Genomic DNA, 26,755 nt, shown 5'->3' with positions numbered 1-26,755 from the left:
GTGGCCTATTTGAATGCCTCTAATGACAATGAGACAATTTTGTGCCCAATTTCTTCTCATATTAAATTTGATTTAAGGATGGATGATGCATTAAATATTTAACACTTCATTGCAGAGGCCAATATTTTGCCAAAGAAGGCTGGTTTTTACAAAACCCAAGATAATTTTCTTCCTTGGTCCTCTATACCTTTCCTATATATGGCTGCTTATTCTTCTTAAGTCAGGTTTGAGAATCATGAGATCACATATTTAGAGCTAGAAGGACCTCAGAGGACATCACATTCAACTCTCTCAATTTACAGATAAGAAAACTGAGGTTCAAAGAGGTAAAGCAAGTTGCTCAAAGTCATAGTGATGGTTTTTAACCCAAGACCTGACGCTTTCTCCATGAATTTTCAATGTTGAAATTTTAAAAAGTAAAATAACCCTCAAAAGGAGACAGCCAGAATTAGAAAGAAATTGAATGGGGATTTCCTTGAAAAAACACTGCCAGGAGAATAGAAATGATCATTATTAAAGCTTTTTTCCAACTCTTTGCCCAATGAATCCCCCAAATGCAATAACAGAATTTTATGTTTCAAATGTCAAGAATATTCTACTGTGAAACTGGGGAAGGGGAATGGAGAAAGGGAAATTTTCTGAATGAAAGAAACTGCCTGAATTTATCCAAGAAGATAATTTCTTACAGATTTCTTTTATCCAACAAATATTATTGCTAATAATCCTTGACTCCTTAATTTAAGTCTTACTCCAAAGTCCTATTATGATATAGATATGATCCTAGGTTCTTAAAGGCAAAACTAGAGTTCTATCTCTGAAAAGGTCCCCCCAACACAGAAGTACTGGATTGCCATATATGTGTCTGAGGATCAGTCTAGTGAAATTCAAAGAATCTCCTCAAAAAAGGGCTGGCCAGTAGCTGATAAATTGTTTTATTACTCACAGAAATTCATCAAATTATTCAAGACATGGAAGAACTGGGATCTAAACCAGTAGAACATGAACTCATCTTGATAAAAACAAATGCTTAAAATAATGATTTATATGGTTTTTGCAGTTATTAGGTCTATATTCTAAAAAAATAATAAATTGCACCTAAAAAGAGGCACTTTCTTTTTCCTTCAGTTAGCATGTTATAATCATTGGTATATCACTAGCTTATCACTCAGGCTATGTCTTGAGAGATTGTATTGGTAAAATTGTATTACTGTTTTTTAACATAACTTTAATTTTAAATTATTTCTCTCTTCTTTCTACCACACAACATGCCATTCCTTCAAAGGACAAAGATGAGAAAAAAAGAAAAAAATTAGTTAAAAACAACCAATACACAAACTAAGCCCAACAGTATATAAAATGTTCCGTATTCACAGTCCCCTAACTCAACAAAAAAAAAAAAAGGAAACATATTTTCTTATTATTTTTTGAGGAAAAAGTTTGAGTTTTATAATTATACAGTGCTGATCTTCATTGCTGTCGATATTCCCATTAATATTGCTATAGTCATTGAGTATTTATTATTTTTCTGATTATGTAAATTTCACTCTGTTACAAAGTTCTAGAAATCTAAATTTTCCCACATTTCTCTACATTCATCAAAGAAATCTTACTGCTTTTTAAAATCAAGGTTTAGCCTGAAAAGACTTAAATGAAATGATGCAAAAAGAAGTAGGCAAATCAGAAGACCATTGTACGCAGTAATAGCAATACTATACAATGATAAACTGTAAATGACTCAGCTATTCTCAGTAATAAAATGATCTAAGACAGTTCCAAAGGACTCATGATGAAAAATGCTATCAATATTAAAAGAACGAACTATGGCATATAAATGCAGATCAAAACATACTATTTTTCACTTTTTTTTTTTTTTTTTTTTTGGTGGAGTCATTTTTGGTCAGTCTTCTTTCACAATATTTCTAATATGGCTATGTTTTGCATGTTTGCACATATAGAATCTATATCAAATCTTTACCATGTCGTCCTTTAGGTGCAGTAACAAAACAAATAGTGTTGCCTCTTCTTTAAGGTCACTTCCATTGATAAAATCTTACATTTCTGGTTAATTACTCTCTTACCATTCTGTGTAGAGTAAAACTTTTCTATCCAACTTGTCAACCAACAAGCATTTAAGTGCTTACTATGAGCTAGGAACTATGGAACTAGGGATACAAAAAAGAGCAAAAATGAGGTATTTGTTTTCTTTGTATAGTTTGATATAAGTAAAATTTAGTATCTCAGCTATTTCCATTGAATTCAAAATCTCAACATTATAACAAGATGATGGTTAGTGGCTAGACAAAAGATCATCCTGGGGATTTCATTGGACTGCAACCTCAATATGAGCCAGCCATATGATCTGTCAGCCAGATAAACTAACTGCATCAAGAGGCCTAGTGATCACAATAAGGTGATAGTCCAACTGTGGTTCACATCTGGAGTATCCATTTCTAGTTGCAACATTTTAAGGACTTAGATTAATACTTAATGTACAACAAGAAAATGGTATTTACACACATATATTGTATCTACGTTATACTGTAACACATGTAAAATGTATGGGATTGCCTGTCATCGGGGGGAGGGAGTAGAGGGAGGGAAGGGATAATTTGGAAAAATGAATACAAGGGATAATATTATTTTAAAAAATTACTCATGCATATATACTGTGAAAAAAATTATAAATAATAAAAAAAAAATTTAGTTGGTATTATTTAAAAAAAAAAAAAAAATCTTTACCATGTCAGGGAAGGGGAGATGGGAGGAAGAGAAAGAGAGAATGTAGAACTCAGTTTTTTTAAATGAATGTTAAAAGTTGTTTTTATATGTAATTGAGGGGAAAAAATAGTGTATATATATATATATATATATATATATTTAATCAAGGTTTTTGGGGGAAAAATAACTTTTTTTTTTTAATTAAGGTTTAGGAAGATTTTTTAAAACACTTCAAAACCTGAAACAGGAACAAAAGAAATGAACACCACATAATTCTAATGACCAAGGTTGGCTGCAGAGAACTAAGAAAATGCCTTTATCCTTTTGTTACCAAGGTGGGAGACTATGGATATGTAATGGTACATGCTGTCTGTGCAGTATGTCTGTGTTGATGTATTGATAGGTTTTACTGACCTGTGATCTTTTCCTTTCTTTTAAAATCTTTGTTACGAAGGTTGACTGGTTAAGTGTTAAATAATTTAAGAAATAAATGTGATTTAACATGTATTGGACTACCTGCTATGTAGGAGAGGAGGTAAGGGGAAGGAGGGAAAAATTTGGAACAGAAAGTTTTGCAAGGGTCAATGTTGAAAAAATTACCCATGCATATGTTTTATAAATAAAAAGCTACAATAAAATAAAAAATGAAAAACAAAATGTTTAACCCAGGATCTAGCAGCGTCCACATTAAAAGAACGAAGGGCCTGGAACATGATATTCTGAAAGGCTAAGGAACTTGGTATGCAGCCAAGAATAACTTACCCAGAAAAAATGAGCATCGTTTTCCAGGGAAGAAGATGGACATTTAACGAAATAAATGAATTCCATCAATTCTTGATGAAAAAACCAGACCTACACAAAATGTTTGATCTTCAAATACAGAACTCAAGAGATTTCTAAAAAGGTAAAAAGAAATCTTGAGAACTCTATTTCTGCCATAAAGATATGTAAAGAGCACATGTATATATACATATATATAATAATCTATAATATATATATAATATAATAATCTAAAATCTATAATATATATAATAATACATAATAAAATATATATATAATTTGTCCTAGAAACTAGAGGTGGAAAGGAAATTATATCATAAAAAAGGTAAAGTGGTGGTACTACATCTCATGAAGAGGCAAAGGTAACCTATTATGTCTGAGAGAAAGAAAGAAGGGAGACGAACATAGTGTGTATCAATAGACAGATTCGATTTATGGTGAAACTTCTTCCACTTCATTGAAAAGTGAGAGGGAAGGAGTAAGCTAAGGGGAAGGGAATACAGAAATTGTGAGGAAAAGGGTTAAAATAAGGGGAGGAACTTTAAGGTGGGGAAGGGATACTAAAAAGGGAAGGCTGTGAAAAGCAAGTGGTGTTCACAAGTTTAATACTGGGTAGGGGGGTAAGAGGGAAGGAAAGGAGAAAAGCATAAGCAGGGGTTAACAGGATGGCAAACAATATAGAATTAGTCATTCTAACCATAAATGTGAATGGGGTAAACTCCCTCATAAAGAGGAAGCAGTCAGCAGACTGGATTAAAAGTCAGAATCCTACTATATGTTGTTTACAGGAAACATACCTGAAACAGGGAGATACATTCAAAAGGGTGGAGCAGAATCTACTATACTTCAGGTAAAGCCAAAAAAGCAGGGGTAGCCATCCTCATCTCAGATCAAGCAAAAACAAAAATTGATCTAATTAAAAGAGATAAGGAAGGGCATTATATCCTGCTAAAGGGTAGCATCAATAATGAAGCAGTATCAATATTAAACATATACGCACCAAGTGGTGCAGCATCTAAATTCTTAAAAGAGAAATTAAGAGAACTACAAGAAAAAATAGACAGCAAAACTATAATAGTGAGAGATCTCAATCTTGCACTCTCAGAATTAAATAAATCAAACCACAAAATAAATAAGAAAGAAGTCAAAGAGGTAAATAGAATACTAGAAAAGTTTGATATGATAGATCTTTGGCGAAAGCTAAATGGAGATAGAAAGGAGTATACTTTCTTCTCAGCAGTTCATGGAACCTATACAAAAATTGATCATATACGAGGGCATAAAAACCTCAAAATCAAATGTAGTAAGGAAGAAATAGTAAATGCATCCTTTTCAGACCACAAGGCAATTAAAATTACATTTAATAAAAAGCCAGGGGAAAATAGACCAAAAAATAATTGGAAACTAAATAATCTTATACTAAAGAATGATTGGGTAAAACAGCAAATCATAGACATAACTAATAACTTCACCCAAGAAAATGACAATAATAAGACATCATGCCAAAATGTGTGGGATACAGCCAAAGCAGTAATAAGGAAAAGTTTTATATCTCTAGAGGCCCTACATGCATAAAATAGAGAAAGAGAGGGCCAACGAATTGGGCTTACAACTAAAATACTAGAAAAGGAACAAATTAAAAAACCCCAGACAAACACAAAATTTGAAATTCAAAAAATAAAAGGTGAATTGAAATAAATAATAAAATAATAATTGAATAAAATTGAAAGTAAAAAAACTATTGAATTAATTAATAAAACTAAGAGTTGGTTCTATGAAAAAACCAACAAAATAGACAAAGCCTTAGTAAACTTGATTAAAAAAAGGAAAGAGAAAAAGCAAATTGTTAGTCTTGAAAATGAAAAGGGAGAACTCACCACTAATGAAGAGAAAATTAGAACAATAGTTAGGAGCTACTTTGCTCAACTTTATGCCAATCAATTCGATAACTTAAATGAAATGGAAGAATACCTTCAAAAATATAGCTTGCCCAGATTAACAGAGGAAGAAGTAAGTAGTCTAAATAGTCCCAACTCAGAAAAAGAAATAGAACAAGCTATTAACCAACTTCCTAAGAAAAAATCCCCAGGACCAGATGGATTTACATGTGAATTCTACCAAACATTTAAAGAACAACTAACTCCAATGCTATATAAACTATATGAAAAAATAGGGATTGAAGGAGTCCTACCAAATTCCTTTTATGACAAAGACATGGTACTGATACCTAAACCAGGTAGAGTGAAAACTGAGAAAGAAAATTAGATCAATTTCCTTAATGAATATTGATGCTAAAATCTTAAATAAGATATTGGCAAAAAGACTTCAGAAAATCATCCCCAGGATAATGCACTATGATCAAGTAGGATTTATACCAGGAATGCAGGGCTGGTTTAATATTAGGAAAACTATTAGTATAATTGACCATATTAATAATCAAATTAATAAAAACCATATGATCATCTATGATCTGCATCATAGATGCAGAAAAAGCATTTGATAAAATCCAACATCCATTCCTACTAAAAACGCTTGAGAGTATAGGAATAAATGGACTATTTCTTAAAATAATAACAAGCATATATTTAAAACCTTCAGTAAACATCATATGTAATGGCGATAAACTGGAACCTTTCCCTGCAAGATCAGAAGTGAAACAAGGTTGCCCACTATCATCATTACTATTCAATATAATACTAGAAACTCTAGCCTAGGCAATAAGAGCCAAGAAAGAGATTTAAGGAATTAGAGTAGGAAATGAGGAAATCAAACTATCACTCTTTGCAGATGACATGATGGTATACTTAGAGAACCCCAAAGACTCTGCTAAAAAGCTATTAGAAATAATTCAGAACTTTAGCAAAGTTGCAGGATACAAAATAAATCCACATAAATCCTCAGCATTTTTATACATTACCAACACAATCCAAGAGCAAGAGATACAAAGAGAAATTCCATTCAAAATCACTGTCAATAGTATAAAATATTTGGGAATATATCTACCAAAGGAAAGTCAGGAACTATATGAGCAAAGTTATGAAACACTTGCCACAAAAATAAAGTCAGATTTAAATAATTGGAAAGACATTCAGTGCTCTTGGATAGGCTGAGCGAATATAATTAAGATGACAATATCCCCTAAACTAATCTATTTATTTAGTGCTATACCAATCAGACTCCCAAGAAACTATTTTAATGACCTAGAAAAAATAACAACAGAATTCATATGGAATAACAAAAGATCGAGAATTTCAAGGGAAATAATAAAAAAAAATCAAATGAAAGTGGCCTAGCTGTACCTGATCTAGAACTATATTATAAAGCAACAGTCACCAAAACCATTTGGTATTGGCTAAGAAATAGACTAGTTGATCAGTGGCATAGGCTAGGTTCACAGGGCAAGATAGTGAATAAAAATAGCAATCTAGTGTTTGACAAACCCAAAGATCCCAACTTCTGGGATAAGAATTCATTATTTGACAAAAACTGCTGGGAAAACTGGAAATTAGTATGGCAGAAACTAGGCATGGACCCACATTTAACACCACATACTAAGATTAGATCAAAATGGGTCCAAGATTTAGGCATAAAGAACGAAATCATAAATAAATTAGAGGAACATGGGATGGTTTACCTCTTGGACTTGTGGAGGAGGAAGGAATTTGTATCCAAAGGAGAACTAGAGACCATTATTGATCACTAAATAGAAAATTTTGATTACACTAAATTAAAAAGTTTCTGCACAAACAAAACTAATGCAAACAAGATTAGAAGGGAAGAAACAAATTGGGGAAACATTTTTATAGTTAAAGGTTCTGATAAAGGCCTCATCTCCACAATATACAGAGAATTGACTTTAATTTATAAGAAATCAAGCCATTCTCCAATTGATAAATGGTCAAAGGATATGAACAGACAATTTTCAGATGATGAAATTAAAACTGTTTCCACTCATATGAAAGAGTGTTCCAAATCACTATTGATCAGAGAAATGCAAATTAAGACAACTCTGACATATCATTACATACCTGTCAGATTGGCTAAGATGACAGGAACAAATAACGATGAATGTTGGAGGGGCTGTAGGAAAACTGGGACACTGATGCATTGTTGGTGGAGTTGTGAAAGAATTCAACCATTCTGGAGAGCAATTTGGAACTATGCCCAAAAAGTTATCAAAATGTGCATACCCTTTGACCCAGCAGTGCTACTCCTGGGCTTACATCCCAAGGAAATACTAAAGAAGGGAAAGGAACCTGTAAGTGCCAAAATGTTTGTGGCAGCCCTTTTTGTAGTAGCTAGAAACTGGAAAATGAATGGATGCCCATCAGTTGGAATTGGCCAAGTAAATTGTGGTATATGAATGTTATGGAATATTATTGTTCTGTAAGAAATGACCAACAGGAGGAATACAGAGAGGCTTGGAGAGACTTACATCAACTGATGCTGAGTGAAATGAGCAGAACTAGGGGATCATTATACACTTCAACAATGATACTATATGAGGATGTATTCTGATGGAAGTGGATTATCTTCAACATAGAGAAGAGCTAATCCAATTCCAATTGCTCAATGATGGACAGAATCAACTACATCCAGAAAAGGAACACTGGGAAATGAGTGTAAACTGTGAGCTTTTTTTTTTTCTTCCCAGATTATTTTTACCTTCCGAATACAATCCTTCCTTTGCAACAACAACAACAAAATTCGGTTCTGCACATATATGTTGTACCTAGGATATACTATAAGATATTTAATATGTATGGGAATACTTGCCATCTAGGGGAGGGGGTGGAGGGAAGGAGGGGAAAAATTCGGAACAGAAGAGAGTACAAGGGATAATGTTGTAATGAAAAAAAAGTTACCTATGCATATGTACTGTCAAAAAAAAGTTATAATTATAAAAATTAATAATAAAAAAGTTAGATAAAAACAAAATATAACAATAAAAATAAGAAAATTGCTAGTTAAAAAAAAAAAAAAAGGAAAAAAAATTTTCAAACTTTCAGATGACCATTCTAGCTTCATAGTCTGGTAGTTTTCTTCAGGATTTTCCACTAATTTCAGAACAAGGGTATCTTATCACTACCTTACAGGAACTGAGCAATGAATAGAAACATGTAGGATTTTTATCTGGTCTGATGCACTTCAAACCATTTCAGAATCAGATGCACAAAAGGCCTTTACAGATGCACAATGTTTCCATTCCTGCCTTCAAATAATGGTCCTAAATGCAACCAAGAGTCAGCTGAAGTCATACTTACTACTGAAGGAGCCCAATCTGTCCATCCCCACACTGGCAGAGGCTACAGCTCTGGTGGTCCTCCAAGTGGGAAGTCTCCTTCCGTCTGATCCCAGTGGTGGCCAACAAATCCCTGGGAAAGTAGCAATCCCTGGAAACAGACAAAGTCACTGCAGGTGGCCTGAGGGAAAAGAAGGACAGGATGAAGAAGTGCCCAGGGTAACAGAAGAAGAACCAGAATTCCTAGGTGCCAGCCCCAGGCCTGCCCAAATTATTAGCAAATCTCTGTAGTTATTTTGTATGTATTTATATCTGGTCCTATTGTCACCCTGACAAAATATAAATCCTTGAGGGTAGGAACTGTTTTAATTTTTGGTTGTGTATTTTCAGCACCTAGCCAGCAGGTACTTAATAAACGTGTTGAATTGTTCTCAACTCTTCATCACTCCTTTTGGAGTTTTCTTGGCAAAGGTACTAGAGTAGTTTGCCATTTCCTTCTCCAGCTCATTTTATAGATAAGGAACTTAAGGCAAACAGGTTCAGTGACTTGCCTGAGTCACATAATGAATAAGTGTTTGAGGCTAGATTTGAAGTCACAAGGATGAGTCTTTTGGGTACCAAGTCCAGTACTCTTCCACAATGGAAGACAATTATTCTTGATACTATTGGGCTTATATCCCAAGGAAATACTAAAAAAGGGAAAGGAACCTGTAAGTGCCAAAATGTTTGTGGCAGCCCTTTTCGTAGTGGCTAGAAACTGGAAAATGAATGGATGCCCATCAATTGGAGAATGGTTGGGTAAATTGTGGTATATGAAAGTTATGGAATATTATTGTTCTGTAAGAAATGACCAGCAGGAGGAATACAGAGAGGCCTGGAGAGACTTAAACCAACTGATGCTGAGTGAAATGAGCAGAACCAGAAGATCATTATACACTTCAACAATGATACTGTATGAGGATGTATGCTGATGGAAGTGGAAATCTTCAACATAAAGAAGATCTAATAGAGTTCCAACTGATCAATGATGGACAGAATCAGCTACACCCAGAGAAGAAACACTGGGAAATGAGTGTAAACTGTTAGCATTTTTTGTTTTTCTTCCCAGGTTATTTTTACCTTCCGAATTCAATCCTTCCTTTGCAACAACAACAACAACAACAAAATTCGGTTCTGCACATGTATATTGTACCTAGGATATACTACAACATATTTAATATGTATGGGAACACCTGCCATCTAGGGGAGGGGGTGGAGGGAGGGAGGGGAAAAACTCGGAACAGAAGGGAGTACAAGGGATAATGTTGTAAAAAAAAAAAAAATTACCTATGCATATGTACTGTCAAAAAAAAAGTTATAATTATAAAAATAATAAATTAAAAAAAAAAAAAAAAAAGAAATGAAGGCACTGAGAAGTGACTGGAGAGCAACCCATCAGAGAGGGAAAAGGAGATGCAAAGACATGGGTGTCAGTGGGTTTTAACATATTTCCATCAAATCAAACCCCTTCATATACTCTATTATTCTAGTCAAATTGGCCTATTCCCTTTTTCCAGGACTAACCGTCTGCTAACCATCTCCCACCTCTAAGTCTTTGCACAAGCTGTATCTTCCACTCTTGGAATGCATTCCTTACCCTCCTTCAGTATTTAGCATCTTATGCTCCCTTCAAGACTCAGCTCAAAGTCTTCATCTCCTACAAGAAACCTTTCCTCAACTCCCCATTTCATCGGTCATTGCTTCTCCCCTTCCCCCATTTAGAGTAGTTACTTATCAGTGTAAATGTCTACACCTGACAGGTTTTTTGCTTTAGCCTTATGGCCTCAGCTCCTAAAGTGGCAGGAATATAATACACACACCTGTCGTACAAGCAAGTAACACACATATTTGTTGAATTGATTTGTCCGCACTGACTTTATCAATTGGATGGATTTCCAGGAGGGGCAGGTCTTCAAAGGTAAATAAAGAATGGGATGTGCACCAAGGGATTGCCTGTCATTCAGCCCAACACCTAAATGCAGGCTTATCGAGTTCAGATTCTGCTCCTTTCACATCCAGAATTCATAACCTGGAGTCTGGGAGTTTGGGGGGTTTTAAACTAATAAACTGTAGTCCAATCTCACTGATTACCTTTGTAATCCTATGTAATTTCTTTTGTGCATTTAAAAACGTGATTCTCAAGGGACTTGACCAAATTCTGCCAAGAGGTGCACAGAACATCAGATGGAAGGGGGATCTGGAATTGATGAGGCAGCAGCCTCTCCATCCCCACTGAGGACCGTCTGGCCACCCATCAGAGAGACTCTTACTCATGAAGAACCCTAACCCTGAAGAATAATAATAGGCAACATTCATCACCTCCTCTGATCCTCACCACAGTTCTGGGAGGGGAGCACTATCATCGTTCCCATTTTACAGAAGAGAAAACCGAGGCAGACCCGAGTGACTTGCCCACAGCGGCTAAGGCTGGATTTGAATTCCCGACCTCTCTCTGCTCTGAGAAGGGTAACAATGCACACTGTACCCTGCAGTTACAACACAGTGCCAGACCTAGAATGAGTGGCGAACGGGACTCCAACAGGGCTGAACTAGGAAACCTTGGGCAAGTCACGGAACCCGTTTGCCTCAGTTTCCTCATCTGTAAAATGTAAAAAAAATATATATATATATGTATATATATATATATATCGCGATGCCCCCATGGCTGTAGTGAGGATCGAATGAGAAAATATAGTCATTATTATTATAAAGTTATAAGGCCATAGATGTGGAGCCGGATGAAGGCCAACCTGTTGCAACTTCCTCCCTTTACAGGCTAAGAGGTTGAGGGACTTGCCCAAGGTCACACGGTAGGGCGAGAGGATAGGTAATTTTTGGAAGAAATGGGAGGCTCCCATTCCCCAGATGGGAAAACTGAGGCTCAGGGAGGGAAGGGGGAAGTAAGAGGGGAAAGGTCCTCAGCGAAGGGAATGCTGGGAGGTCAGCGGGGTCGCGTGCGCTGCTCCCAGGGAGCCCCCGCGCGCTGGCTCGCTCCAACCTGCCCCGCCCCGCCCCGCCCCCTCCGCTCTCCTCCCGCCGGCGCGGTCGCTGCGTGACCACGCGTGCTTCCCCGCTCTTTCCACTACGTCGGCCTCGACGCCTTCCTCGGCCCGAGACCCCGCGCCCCTACCCGCCTAAGGCCGCCAGCTACGTCCCCTCCTTCCCCCACCTCCGGGTCCCCGTGCCCTACCTCCTCTCCCTCACCTCGTGGCCTCGTGCCTCACCTCGCCGCGTCCCCCTCCTCCAGACCCAGGAAGCCCGGAGCCGTTCGCGCGCACGCAGGCCGGGAATGTGCGCGCGCGCCTGTGGCCCTTCCCCTCGCTGCTCCGCGAGCATGCGCGCTTCCCCGGCCTTTGGGGGCTTGTTCTACGCTTCTTAAGTGGCTGCCGCCTACCTGGGCGGTGCGTGCAGGTGTTTTAAATCAGGCTCGCCCTGTAGATCCGGAAGAAATAGCTTTCCACGTAGAATTCACGCATAAAACCCCACAAGCGTTTGTGAAACACCTACTGTGCGCCGCGCCGGCGCTGTGCCAGGAAGCCAAGGATAAAAACCCTCCATCCCCAGACTCCGGCGTTTCCTCTGGTTCTCTCCCGGCCCAGGAGTGCGCTTTCTCGTCTCTGTTTTCTGCCTTCCTTTGAGCCTCAGCTAAAGCCTTACCATCTGTCAGAAACTTTCCCGGTCCTCCTCAATCTCGTCAACACAAGATTTTCCGTTGAATGCTTATTATCTCGAATGTATCTGGTCTCTATTTTGTTAATATGGAGTTGTTCCCACCTTAGAACCCCTTGAAGGGAAGGACTGTCTTTTCGTCTTTCTTTGGGTGATCCGTGCTTAACGCGTGCCTGGCACACAGTAGGCCCATAATACGCGTTCTTTGATTTGAAGCAGCTCCTCTCTTCAAGGAGGTTGCATTATCCCGGGGAACAGAGCCTGGGCTCCAAACAGTACGAAATACACTGACACTAATTTTAACAGCGATAGAGAGAGATAACCGGGGACAATGATGAAAGGCCAATCCAGATTCCTCAATCTGAAGCCGATTTCATTTATTAAGTGTCAATTATGTGCAGTTACTCTGCAAAGCACCTACGTCCTGCTCACTTATAACTTTGTGACTGTGGACACAAGTAGATGATCTAAGTCCTTTTTTATAATTTTTTATAATTCTGAGTTATTTATTTAATTCTATAGTCCTGAGCCATTGATCCTTTCCAGGCCTCAGTTGTTTCATCTGTAAACCAGTGATAATGATACATCATGTATTTGAAAGGGAATATTCTATCCTTAACATGATATACAAATGGGAGTCTGATTCTGATTATTATTAATTACTATTAACAGAAACCTAAAAAGAGATGAAATGAAGGAGAAAGTTGCCCTCCTTGAAATCAACCCAAACGATAGGGCTTTCCCAATTTTTCTTAGTTATTTATAGATTAGGGGATTTAGAACTGGAAAGGGATTTTAGATATTACCTGATCCAAGAAAATCATGTTATAAATAAGGGAAATGTGTATACATATATTGTATTTGACTTATACTTTAACATATGTAACATGTATTGGTCAATCTGCCATGGGGGGGGAGGAGGAGAGGAAAAACTGGAACAAAAGGTTTTACAATTGTCAATGCTGGAAAATTACCCATGCATATATCTGGTAAATAAAAAACAAAATAAATAAATAAGGTAAATGCCTAGGGTCACAGGTATCAGATACAGGATTGGAACCTAAGCTTTCTTTTCTTTTTCTTTTCTTTTTTTTATTATTATAGCTTTTTATTTCTCTGATAATAACCAAAAAAAAAATGTTGGCAATTTGCAGGGAGAACACATGGTGAGGGGCCTATGCACCTCCCAGGTAAGCTTGAGTGGGAAGTGAAATACTATTGTCTACTTCCTATGTTCTTTTGTGAGGACACGTCAGAGACTGCAATCCTAAGAATGGACATTTCCAGCCTTGTGGGTAAGTCTGGCTTCAAGAGTTTTCAAGTTCTCTAGTCTCCAAAAGATTTAGGATTCTTGTGTCTGAAGATCAGACCCTCCCATAAGTGATTAAAAGCCTATGAGACCCAAGAAAGCTAAAGGACCTGATGGTTACGTCAGTAATAACACAAGGAGAAGAGAAACAGGATCATAGATTTAAAATGAAAATAAAATTTTGAAGAAATCATTGAATATCCAAAGTTATTGAGACTGAGAGAGATCAACAGACATGTGCCAAAGGTAGGATTTGAACTTAGGTCCTCTAATTATGAAGCCCAGGCTTTTTCAATATGGATAATTAATCATCTATTACTACAAAGAGCAAACAAGGTGGGGGGCAGCTAGGTGGCACAATGGGTAGAGCACCAACCCTTAAGCCAGGAGGACCTCAGTTCAAATGTGGTCTCAGATACTTAACACTTTCTAGCTGTGTGACCCTGGACAAGTCACTTAATCCCAATTGCCTCAGTGAAAAAAAAAAAAAAAAAAAAAAAAGAGTAAACAAGGATGAAGACTGATTTGAATGGATGCATGAGAGATAACTATGCTCAAGGGAGGAAGGTAAGATTGGGGAGGGAAGGAAAGAGGGGAACAATTGTTGTCTAATGTTATTGTTATAAAGTCTAGCAGTCCATGTGTTTTGCCTAAAGCAGTGGTACAGGTTTAAAAGGATAGGAAAATATGAATAAATGTAAACTACCATTTATTGAACAGGAAAATTAAAGTGGACCCATTTGTCATGCCAAGAGAAAGGAAAGGGAGAAGCATTTATTGAGTACCTACTACATGCCAGGCACTTTGTTAAGAGTTTTAAAATATTATTCATTTCATCGCCAGGACAGTCTTTGGAGATAGATGCTGCTGTTATCCCCCTTACACAGTTGAGAAAACTGAGGCAAACAAAGATTAAATGACTTGAGCAGGATCTCATAGCTATTTTAGTAGCTCTCTAATTAAGTTTATACTCCTTAACTCTAGACCTAGCATTCTGTGATCTCCTCGGAATTGTCTGTGGGTAGCCAATCCCAGCAGGTACCATCTGCCCCCTGGGGCAGATGAAGGCAGTTTTCACCTTCTCACCTAGATTTTAACCAATTTGAGAATATCCTCATCTCCTCTCCCTTCCTTGCCCTCCTCCAGGCAGCTCTAGGATGACCTGTTACTTCTCAATATGCACCCAAAGGCTCTGGAGACATAAACCTCATGGAAGCATCAGAGGGCCTAGAGGAACTCTGTGAGCTCAGTAGGTTTTATAGGTTGGGAAGATGAACAGAGATGTCCCAGAGACAATGTGTGACATCATTGGTGATGTTCCTGGAAGGAGAGAAAGCTAGGGAGTTGGGCTTCCCCATGATGGAAGTATACCTTCCATTTGGGATTTCCATCAAAAGATCTCAGTGGCATAAGTGGACCTTGTTTCATTCAACCGACAGTTTTATGACACTTTCAGATTGACAGAGTCTTTGCAACCAGTCTGTGAAATAGGTCCTGTGACTTCCCTTCTTTTTAGAGTCAGAGGACAATGGATGAGGAACACTGTATTATCTTGTCTTAGATTATTTGGTTTGGTTGAACTGGATCTGGAATCAGGAAGACCTGAAATCAGATCCAACCTCAGACACTTGCTAGCTGTGTTCCTAAGCAATTCATTTAACAAACATCTCATGACCTCAGGTCCCTCACCTATAAAATGGGGATAATAATGGTCCCTACTTCTCAGGATTTCTGTGAGGATCAAATTTGTAAAGCACTTTGCAAATATTAAAACTACACAAATATAAGTTACTATTACTATATTACTCTAGTGCATAAAGGGAAGAAGGTGATTTAAATTTATTTAAATACTTAAATAATTAAATATCCCAATAAATTTTTAATTAAATAATTAAATGTATGTATTATTTTAAATGAAGATGATGTTAAAATCAATTAAAAATAAAAATAATTAGGTGATACAAGTGATAATATCCACATTTTTCAGCTGAGGAAAATTAGATTTCAAAAGGTTAATTGACTTGTCCAGGAGCACATAGCTAGTAAGTATATAATGTAAAATACCAAATCTTTGTTGCTCCAAACTTTTTGGGAAACTAATGAGCTCATAAGTGATTAATTTAAAAAAAAAAAAAAACTGTTTGGCAGTTTACCTCTATTAAGGTAAACTAGCATAAGTTAGTACCTGGAGGTACTCAAAATGATTTTGTAGCTTTTATCTACTGGCATTATTGACTAGGAAATATACTAGGGTTGGGGATTAACAAAGTTGTAAAGTTGGAAGAACATGGCCTGAGGGAAGAGGAAGAATGGCAAAATGGAAACAGTTGGAAGAATCAGATTCACATGCAGACCCTGTTACTTCTATTTGTAGAATTGTGGGTAAGTTACTTAACCTATGTCAATATCAGTTTATTTCATCTTTAAAATCAGGGATTATATTTGATAATAATTTTTTTTAATTTTCAAATTAAACACCCCAAAAAAGAGCATTTCTATTCTCACAGCAGAACACCAAAAATGGAGGCTCTCTGAAATTGTGAGTCTCCATTTCATGCTGCTTGCCTTGACTCAATCTCTGAATTGGAACTCTATTGCTAATATCCTATGGATTTGGATCCAAAAGTACAGAACAGAATGGTGTTGAAAGGACAAATAAATGGGGAAAGACTGGGTAGGAAGTGAAACTGAACCAAAAGTCACAGAGAAAAAAAACCAGAACCAAAAGACCAGAGCTCATAATTGTTGAGGGCGGTAGCCCCTTGATATTCCTTGTTTGATCTACAACTTCCTTTGGGACTTGGACCTTTGATACAAGATCTGGTCAAACTAGTCTGGGCTTGTACCCAGCCCCCCACTGGATCTGTGCTGGCTTGGATAAAGCCTGCCAAAAATCTGGCCTTCTAGGAATTAACCTGAGCTCCGCCCATTACTTCTTCAAGCAGATAAAAAGAGCAAAGCTAGAACCATCTTTGGTTCAGAGATTTGAAAGATGCTAGCTAAGATGCTTGCATCAGAGATTCTCTGTCCCCGTCGCTTTTGGTGTATATCTTCCTCTATCAAATGCCTTTTACTAACCAGACCTTAACCTTGCTTCCTAACCCTGCAATAAACATCTTTTACCCATCTAGGTTTTCGGCCTGTAAATTCATTTACAGGGGACTCTCACCACCACTAGACCTGATTTAACTTTGTATCCTTGCGCCGAATCCTAAGGGGGTTGCAGGGGAGCTCCATGTGACTCACTGTAGCCCAATCCTGCCACTAGACCTCATTTAATCCTATTGAGGTATATAAGAGAATAAGAGAAATACACATCAAAACAACCCTAGAGTTTTAACATGTACCTTGCAAATTGGCAAAAATGACCAAAAAAAAAAAAAAAAAAAAAAGGCAACAGTTAATGCTAGAGGAATTGTGGGAATGTAGGCACACTAATACATCGTTAGTGGAGTTGTGAAAACCATTGCCATGTTTTTTTCTAAAATTCTTTCTTCCTCATTTCTTAAAGCAGAACAGTATTCCATCACAATCATATGCCACACCCTTTTTGTAGTGGCTAGAAACTGGAAAATGAATGGATGCCCATCAATTGGAGAATGGTTGGGTAAATTATGGTATATGAATGTTATGGAATATTATTATTCTGTAAGAAATGACCAGCAGAAAGAATACAGAGAGGCTTGGAGAGACTTACATGAACTGATGCTGAGTGAAATGAGCAGAACTAGGAGATCATTATACACTTCAACAACAATACTATATGAAGATATATTCTGATGGAAGTGGATATCTTCAACATAGAGAAGATCTAATCCAGTTCCAATTGATCAATGATGGATAGAATCAGCTATACCCAGAAAAGGAACACTGGGAAATGAGTGTAAATTGTTAGCATTTTTTGTTTTTTTTCCTGAGGTTATTTTTACCATCCGAATACAATTCTTCCTTTGTAGCAACAACAAGATTCGGTTCTGCACATATATATTGTATCTAGGTTATACTATAACATATTTAATATGTATGGGAAAGCCTGCCATCTAGGGGAGGGGGTGGAGGGAAGGAGGGGAAAATCCAGACAGAATGGAGTACAAGGAATAATGTTGTAAAAAATTACCTCTGCATATGTACTGTCAAAAAATGTTATAATTATAATATTAATTTTAAAAATTAAAAAAAAAAAACAATCATAAGCCACAACTTGTTCCAGCCCTTCTCCAATTAATGAGCATCCCCTTGATTTCCTATTCTTTGCCACTAGAAAAAGAGCTGACTATAAATATTTTTGTACATATAGGTCCTTTTCTTTTTTCTTTGATCTCTTTGGATATAGACCTAGTAGTGATATTGCTGGGTCAAAAGGGATATACAGTTTTATAGCCCTTTGGGCATCGCTCCTAATTGTTTTCATAATGGTTGGACCAGTTCATTATTCCACTAACAATTCATTAGTGTATCACTTTCCCTCATTCTATCCAGCATTTGTCATTGCAGATAAGTATGAAGTAGTATCTCAGAATTGTTTTAATTTATACTTGTCTAATCAATAGTGATTTAGAACATTTTAGAATATACTATAGCTTTGATTTCTTCTACAAACTGGTTGTTCATGTCCTTTGGCCATTTATCATTAGGAATTGGCCCTTAAATTTTATAAATTTTACTCAATTCTATGCTCAACATAAATTTGAGAAATGATGTATTTAACAGAGAAATTTGTTGTAAAATCTTTCAATATTATTTCATTGTCTTTGAGTGAAATATAGTTTTATTGATTATCTCTTTTAATTGGTTCTATTTTTGCTTTTGCTTTGTCTGAGATCATGGTAGCTACTTTATGATATGTGAATTCTTTCTTTCTGGTTACTTATTTTTTTTTCTTTGATTTAGAAGCTCTGGAATTTGATTATAATGTTCCTGGAATTTTTCATTTTGGGATATCGTTCAGAGGTGATCATTAAATTCTTTCTATTTCTATTTTGCCCTCTGCATCTAAGATATTAGGGTAGCTTTATTTGATAATTTCTTGAAATATGATGTCTTATGATTCAGACCAGTTCCAGGGATGTGAGCCATCTACACCCAGAGAGAGTACTGTGGGAACAGAGTGTAGATCACAACATAGCATTTTCATTTCTTTTGCTATTATTTGCTTGAATTTTTTTTTTCTCATTTTTTTTCTTTTTGATCTGATTCTTCTTATACAACAAGATAATTGTATAAATATGTATGCCTATATTGGATTTATATATGTATGTATATATATAGCTTTTTATTTACAAGACATAGGCATGGGTAATTTTTCAGCATTGATCCTTGCAAAACCTTCTGTTCCAACTTTTCCTCTCCTTCCCCCCATTCCCTCCCCCAGATGGCAGGTAGACTAATACATGTTAAATAGATTTACATAGATTTACATTTAGTTTTGCCATATTTAGCTTATATTGGATTACTTGCCATCTAGGAGAGAGAGTTCGGGGGGAAGCGGGGGAAATTGTTACACAAGGTTTTGCAATGGTCAGTGGTGAAAAATTATCCTTGCATATCTTTTGAAAATAAAAAGCTCCAATTAAAAAATATAAATGTGATGTCTAGGCTCTTTTTTTGATCATAGGTTTTAAGTAGTCCAATAATTCTTAAATAGTCCCTCTTTGATAAATTTTCCAGGTCAATTGTTTTTCTGGTGAGATATTTCATATTTTCTTCTATTTTTTCATTCTTTTGAATTTGTTTTATTGATTTTTAATGTTTCATGGAGTCAACTTCTGCTTGCCTAATTCTAACTTTAAAGGAGTTATTTTCTTCAGTGAGAGTTGTACTTTTTCCATTTGACCAATCTTGCTTTTTTTAAGATATATTTCTTCAGCTGTTAACTCTCTTTTTATACCTTTCTTGCATTACTCTTTTCCCAATTTTTCTTCTACAACTCTTATCTCTTTCTTTTATTCTTCCAGGAATTTTCGTTGGGCTTGGATCCAATAAGCTTTTTTCTTGGCCCTTGTGGGGAAGGCAGGGCGGAAGTTGTGCTTTTTACTTTGTTGTTATCTTCTGAGATTATATCTTGTTGGTCTTCCCAGCCACTCTAGTTGCTTTTTATGGTCAATTTTGTTGTTATTGTTTGTTCATTTTTCCAGTCTATTTCTTGATATTGAATTTTATGTTAAAGTTTAGCCTACTCACCTCTGGGTAGAGGGGCACTGTTCTGAGCTTCAGATTTTTTGTTTGTGTGTTTGTTTTTTGTTTTTAATGCTGCTATTTTCAGAGCTGGTTCTTGAGATTTTCAAGTTTTCATTGATACTGGGAAAAATAAGGTCACTGTTCTCCTGGTCTGAACTTTTGTTTTTACCAAGTAAGGGCCCTTGCTCCCCTGCAGCTACATATCTTAGAGCTACTCACCACTTTGATACTGTAGCTAGGGTTCCTGCTCCCTTGTAACTGACAATAATGCTCCTCTCTGTCCTGGAATTGTAATTTAGAACTGTCTATGGGCAAGAGAGGGGTGAATTAGCATCAGCTCTACCCAGTGCCAATAAGGTCTGCTGTGATTCTTTCTGATCAGTTGCACAAGAGCTCCTTAAGTGACTGTTGTGCTACTGTTGCCACTGAGGCATATGTGGGCTCCTGACAAATCTCCACCACAGTGTTACAGAATTCTTCTGACTTCCTCTTAAGTTTCCTTAGGCTGGAAAACTATCTCCCTCTGACTTTTGTTGGCTCTGACACTCCAAAATTTTATTTGAGGTGTTGTTTTAAAGTTATTTAGAGGGGAATGCTGATGGAGTTCAGTAGGGTGACTACCTCTACTCCATCATATTCTAAATCTGTGATCTTAAGAGCCTATAGCTTTAGTGCATTAGAGGAGAATGAAGTCTTATCAGTGGAAAGTGTATACTGGTTACTACAGGAGGATGAAGGCCTTTATTAAAAGCCTGAGAATGAAGAATGTTTGTTTACAGTAGAAAAGGAGAATCAAAGAGACTTTTGAAGTTTGAACTGGATAGGGCTGATGATATGTGAGAGAGAAGAAGTGGAAAGGTATTTCTGATAATTTGTCATTAAAGAAAGAAGCTGGATTCTGAAGAATGAATACTGGTCCTAGACTGAGGACCTAGATTCTAATTCTATTTCCGATGCTGACTGCTAGGGTGACCATGGATAAATTGATTAACCTCCCTGTGCCTCTATTTCCTCATCTACAAAATGAGGGGACACCTTCCAGTTGTACAACTCTAACCTGATATAAATGTTAGGAACTAGAAGAGAAGAAAGTATTGCAAAATGAATTCCATTTAGAGTCAAAGGTCTTGGATTCAAATCCTTATCTGTGTAACCTGGGTAAGCCATTTGTTCTTCTGTGTGCTTCAGTTTTTTCTAAAATAATGAAGGTAGATCAGATGACTTTTTAGTTCTCTTCCAGCTCTAAATCATAGATCTCACTATTTTAAATCATTCAGAGGGACAAGTGGCAAAACGTAGATACTGCAGGTTTGGTTCCAGACAACTGCAATAAAGTGAGTCACACAAATGCTTATATAAAATTTATATTTATAGTATACAGTAATTTATTGAATATGCAGTAGTACTATGTCTCAAACACAATGTACATAACCTTAATTTAAAAATACTTTATTGCTAAAAAATGCTAATCACCATCTGGACCCATCAGTGAGTTGTAATCTCTTTGCTATTTGACGGTCTGCCTCCATGGTGGTGGCTGCTGAAGGTCAAGGAGGCTGTGAGAATTTCTTAAAATAAGACAATGAAGTTTGTTATATTCCTTTTACCACTCCACTCTTCCTTTTACTTGAACACTTAGAGACCATTGTTAATTTCTTTCTTTTCTTTTCTTTTCTTTATTTTTTTTTTAAATTTTTTTTTTTTCTGAGGCAATTGGGGTTAACTGACTTGCACAGGGTCACACAGCTAGGAAATGTCTGAGGCCAGATTTTAATTCAGATCCTCCTGACTTCAGGGCTGGTGCTCTATCCACGTACCACCCAGCTGCCATGATTGGCTTAATTTCAATATTGTTGTGTCTCAGGAAACAGCAAGGCTCCAGGAGAGGGAGAGATAGGAATGGCTGTTCATGGAGCTCAGAACACACCCATTTGTTATTGAAATTCTGTTTTATATAGGCACTGTTTTTAGAGCCCAAAACAATTACAACAGTAACATTCAAGATCACTGATCACAGCTCATCATAACATATATCATAATAATTAAAAATTTGAAATATTGTGAGAATTACCAAAATGTGATGGAGACATGATGTGAACACAAGCTGTTGGGAAGATGGCACCAAGAGACTTGCTGGATGCAGAGTTAACACAGACCTTCAATTTGTACAAAGTATAACATTGATGAAGCAAAACACAATTAAAAGAATGTTGGCAGAGTAAATTCAAGAAAAAAGCTTGTAAGAATGAATTAACTCAAAGATTCCAATTGCAGTGTTGACATAATAGCACTCCTATGGAATTTAGATCCCTGGTCAACTTTCCCTGGAAGTTGGAAGCAGGCTCCCCTTGATTCTGTGACATTCCATATGTATCACAGGATACTTAATTTAGAGGAACTTTAGATACCATTTAGTGCAATCCCTTCATTGAAGGAATGCCCAGAAAGATCCAGCAGGGATTGACAGAGGGCTCAGTGTAAGACGTAGGATTCAAACCCAGGTTTTTCTGGCTTGAAGCCCTGCGTTCACTATGCTCTGCCAAGTTGTCTGCTAACAAGTGGCAGAACTGGAATTTAATTATTTTAATCCTCTAAAATCAAAATCACTTGGAAAGTTTTTAATGTATTGCATATTTCCAATAGGATATACAAAACATCATTTCAGGAGCCATTCTAGTTATACATAATACATTTTTATGTTCTTTTCTTTAACAAAATAACTTGACATCTATAAAGGGTACTAAAAAAAGTATTTCATATATTTCATAGCCCTTGAATTCTGAAATCTTTACTTTTGTCAGGGGAAATTTAGTAATTTTGCTGCACTTATCAGATGGAAAAAGACCCTCAGCTGGCATGATTTGGTTGTTTAAAAAGATTTCATATTTTCCCTGCCCCCCAAACCTCAGTAAACCAAGAAGTTTATGTTATTGATGTTCACAGTGAGTGCTTGGACTAACTCTGCTAAAGGCTGGTCATCAGCCCAGACTTAATATCCTCAGCCTCAGATATCCTCTAGATACTCAGGACCCACCAAAGAGAATGGCTATATCACACTCTATAGAAGCAGCAGGCAGAAGGGGAGAGCAAAATTAGGCATTACTAGCTCAAGCTCCTAACTTCCAAACTACTACAGCAGGAAAAACAAGCAGCTCTGGAGTTTACCTCTCTCCAGGAACATTTATTACATCAACACACATCATCTCTTGGCTGCCTTCATATCGTGCTACGTTCCTCTGGTTTCATATTTAATTCAATTGGACAAACATTATTAAATACCTAACATATGCAAGACACTGGGAACACATGGATGCATGAGTACCACAGGCAGGGGTTCTCAAACTAGGGCCACAGGCCAGATGTGGCTTGCTGAGGATGTTTATGAGGCGGGGGTTATGGCAAATGGGCGGAGGGGCAGAGATAGGGTGTGAGTTTTTGTTTTTACTATAGTCCGGCCCTCCAACAATCTGAGGGACAGTGAACTGGCCCCCTATTTTAAAAGTTTGAGGACCACTGATTAGGGTACCATAAATTCGAGTTATCAGGATGGAAAGAGCACTAACATTTGTGGTGAAATGGTGAGTGAATCCTGGAAGGTGTCAGCTGAAGGAAGGAAGGTGCAAAGTAAAGTGGGTATAGCTAGAACAAATTTTACCCAGTGACAACAACATTGTAAAGATAAACAACTTTTGAAAGAATTAGGAGCTCTTATCAATGTAATAACCAATCATGATTCCTGTGAAAATGTCACCCACCTCCTGAAAGAGGAGTAAAAGACTGAGTGCAAGGATTTTTGCTTTTATTCATATAGCCGATGCAAAAAAAATTTTTGACTATACAGGTTTGCAATAGGGATTTTTATTTATTGACTTATTTATTAATTGGAGGTAAAATAGGAAGCAATTAAAGTAGATGTTTACTAATTTTTTAAATTTTAGTTAAAATAAAACAAAAAAAAAAAGTGGAAAAAATAGAGTACTTTGGAGGAAGAGCAGGTTGTGCAAAAAATGAAAAGACCCACTTTGACCATATTGAGTTTGAGATGCCAACAGATATATCATGATTTAACTGACACTTTTAGTTAAAAATCACCAAGAAATGTTAACTTTATTTCTAATTAATTATATGATACTTGAAATTCCTTTGTTCAGGCATAGAAACTTGTTGCCAAAAAGAATTATTTGGGCTGTTCGAGTTTTGAGGAATCCCAGAATATTAGGTTAAATAGAATGGAATAAGCATTTTATTTACTTAGCACCTATTATGTGTCTGGAACTTTACTAAGAATCTGTACAAAGATGTAATATTCTCTGCTGAGATTTTCTTGGGGTTTCTGAAGGCAGCCTTTTTTTCAGTTCAGTAATCATCCCAAGTGCAGCTAGTTGTTAAAGCCCAGATCCTTTATTGTCTCCTTCAAAGTCTTGTCTCCTTTCCTGGGGCCTAGTTAGCTTTCTTAGAGTCCTATATCTCTCCTTGGTTCTAAGAGCTTGAGCTCCCAGATCTTCCTTCTTTGGCTTCTGAATCTCCCAAGGTTTGTGCTTCAGCCTGCAGCCATAACAAAGGTGGAAGATGGAATGAATCTGTCTCAACCTTGGAGACTTGTGCTTGTCCTTCTGGACCTGAGAGCTTGTAGCTTATATTCTCTACACTGAGTATACACCAATCATATTACTAGGAAACATTATTTGTTGTAGGATTAAATTAATCATACTGAACCATGCTAAATTAGCTAACTATTGTCTCTACCAATTCCACTACTTAGTACCTTGCAAGAATCCTTTGTTTCAAAGTCAAAGTTCTGGCCCATAACACAAAGATGATCTCATTTGATTCTCACAGCAATCCTGTGAAGTAGAGGCTATTATTACCCCCAATTTATAGTTGAGGAAACTGAAGATAAATAGATTAAATGACATGCCTAGTATCACACAAGTAGTACCTAAGGTTGTATTTGAATTCTGGTCTTCCCAACTTCAAATCAAGAACAATATCTGCTGTACCACATACCTGCTTAACTAGAAGAATTTAGGCAGATTTGATGATATATATCATACAATTTCTTCTAATTTTTCAATCTTTGATTTTGTTTTAATATTCCTTGTTGTCCTCACTTCCAGTTGATCAATGATGGACAGAAATAACTATACCCAGAGAAGGAACACTGGGAAGCGAATGTAAATTGTTAGCACTACTGTCTATCTACCCAGGTTACTTATACCTTCGGAAGCTAATAATTAATGTGCAACAAGAAAATGGTATTTACACACATATATTGTATCTAGGTTATATTGTAACACATGTAAAATGTATGGGATTACCTGCCATCCGGGGGAGGGAGTGGAGGGAGGGAGGGGATAATTTGGAAAAATGAATTAAAAAAAAATATATTCCTTGTTGTCTCATTGAGTCATAATTTTTTGGCCCATTCTAATTTTCAGGGAATTCATTTCTTGGTGAGGTTTTATCCCCAAATGTTCCAAGCTATTTTTTTTTCTCCTTATTTTTGCCTTTCTTCTTGTTATTTCTTTCAATGTTACATTTTATATATCTTGTTTTATTGTTTCCAGGTACTCTTGTTCTTGTAGCCAGGTGATTCTTTTCTTTTCTACTCTATTTGGTCTTATTGTAGTTATTCTTTTCTTTGAGTTTTCCACGTGGCCTTTTCTCATTAGGAGTTATTTCTTCACTCTCTTCTGTTCCATATTGTGTTCTACATTCTCTTCTGTTTACTCATATTTCCTCAGTTTCTAGATTGGGGCTTTGTGATTGTTTCAGACTCATACACGGTGTGAACAGATCTTGCTTGTCCAGGGTATAGTGGTTAAGATTAAGCCTCTTCTCCTTCAGGAATTTCTAGTTTTCAGTTCGCTCTTCTGGAGACTGAGTTTAGATTTTAACCTTGGTTCCTCTTTCTCTGGCTCCTTAAACAGTTTTGATTAAAGAGTTGGCTCTCTCCCTCTGACTGTGATCCTTCTAGGCTCCAAGCAAATATTAATTGTACTGGCAGCAGGCCTCCTCTAAGATTCCAAAGCTGGTGCTTTACTTGCCAGTTACTGCCCTGGCCCCTTCTTTTATTATATCTCTTCTGTAGTCAATCTGCCAAGACAGTGAGTTGCACAGATGTTGTTCTGACTTTATTTCTTGCTGTGGTTCATGTTGGATTTCCTGTTCTTTGGGGTTAGACATGACCCCCCCCCCCCAGATTATGGTCTGACCATTTCCTGTGGTGTCTCGAGCACTGGCCCCATTGATACTAGTCTGGCCCTGTCTTGTGTATGGAGGAGCTTATAGCAATTTCTCTTAATTTTTTTTTTTATTACTATTGCTTTTGTTGCATTTTTAGATCTTAACTGGAATTCTTGGCTCTAAGGCAATTAACTTCCACAATTCCCATAGATAGCTTTGAAATTTGAATTGACTTTGATGCAATTATCCGTGGCAAAATTTCCTGTTAAAATATGTTGCTTCTTAGATTAGTAGAACTTGAAGAAAATTTTTGATGAGTAGTCCACCCCTTTCATTTTTACAGAAAATGTAATTAAGGCACAAAATAGTAAATAAACTTGTCAAAAGTCACATAATTAGTTAAAAAACAAAACAAAAAATGAAAAAAATAGAGCACTTTAGAGGAAGAACAGGTTGTGGGAAAAATGAAAATAAATTGATCATGTCCAATTTGAGATATCAACAGATATCTCATGATTTAATTGACACTTTAGTTAAAAATCACCTGGAACTGGAAACTAGGTCTTCTGATTTCCAATCTAGTATTTTTTTTTCCACACTAACAAAAGAAAATTCTGATTGTCTAGCACCTACTT

The 26,755-nt window shown here is 36.7% G+C and overlaps 1 protein-coding gene across 12 annotated transcripts in view; it reads right to left on the bottom strand.

Annotated features, from left to right (window-relative positions):
* Window positions 1-12,160, bottom strand: part of TADA2A (transcriptional adaptor 2A) — an 88,101-nt gene extending 75,941 nt beyond the window's left edge. For 4 of the 12 annotated variants that reach the window (XR_012481280.1, XM_074262073.1, XM_074262071.1 and 1 more), the window contains exons 1-2: window positions 12,004-12,119; window positions 8,763-8,891 (exon numbers count right to left, since the gene is read on the bottom strand). Coding sequence is in view for 10 of the 12 variants with exons in the window: in XM_074262073.1 (XP_074118174.1) it covers window positions 8,763-8,891; window positions 12,004-12,115 (241 nt within the window). In the remaining 2 variants the exon portion in view is untranslated. Of the gene's footprint in view, window positions 1-4,295; window positions 4,411-8,762; window positions 8,922-11,969 lie in introns of all 12 variants that reach the window. The other 8 variants (XR_012481281.1, XM_074262075.1, XM_074262081.1 and 5 more) reach the window with 6 other exon arrangements.
* Window positions 12,161-26,755: the final 14,595 nt, after the last annotated feature.

This window comes from Sminthopsis crassicaudata, chromosome 4, assembly GCF_048593235.1.
Source record: "Sminthopsis crassicaudata isolate SCR6 chromosome 4, ASM4859323v1, whole genome shotgun sequence".
NCBI lineage: Eukaryota > Metazoa > Chordata > Mammalia > Dasyuromorphia > Dasyuridae > Sminthopsis > Sminthopsis crassicaudata.
The sequence above is the reverse complement of the archived record's forward strand: the minus strand, read 5'-3'. Positions and strand labels throughout refer to the sequence as shown.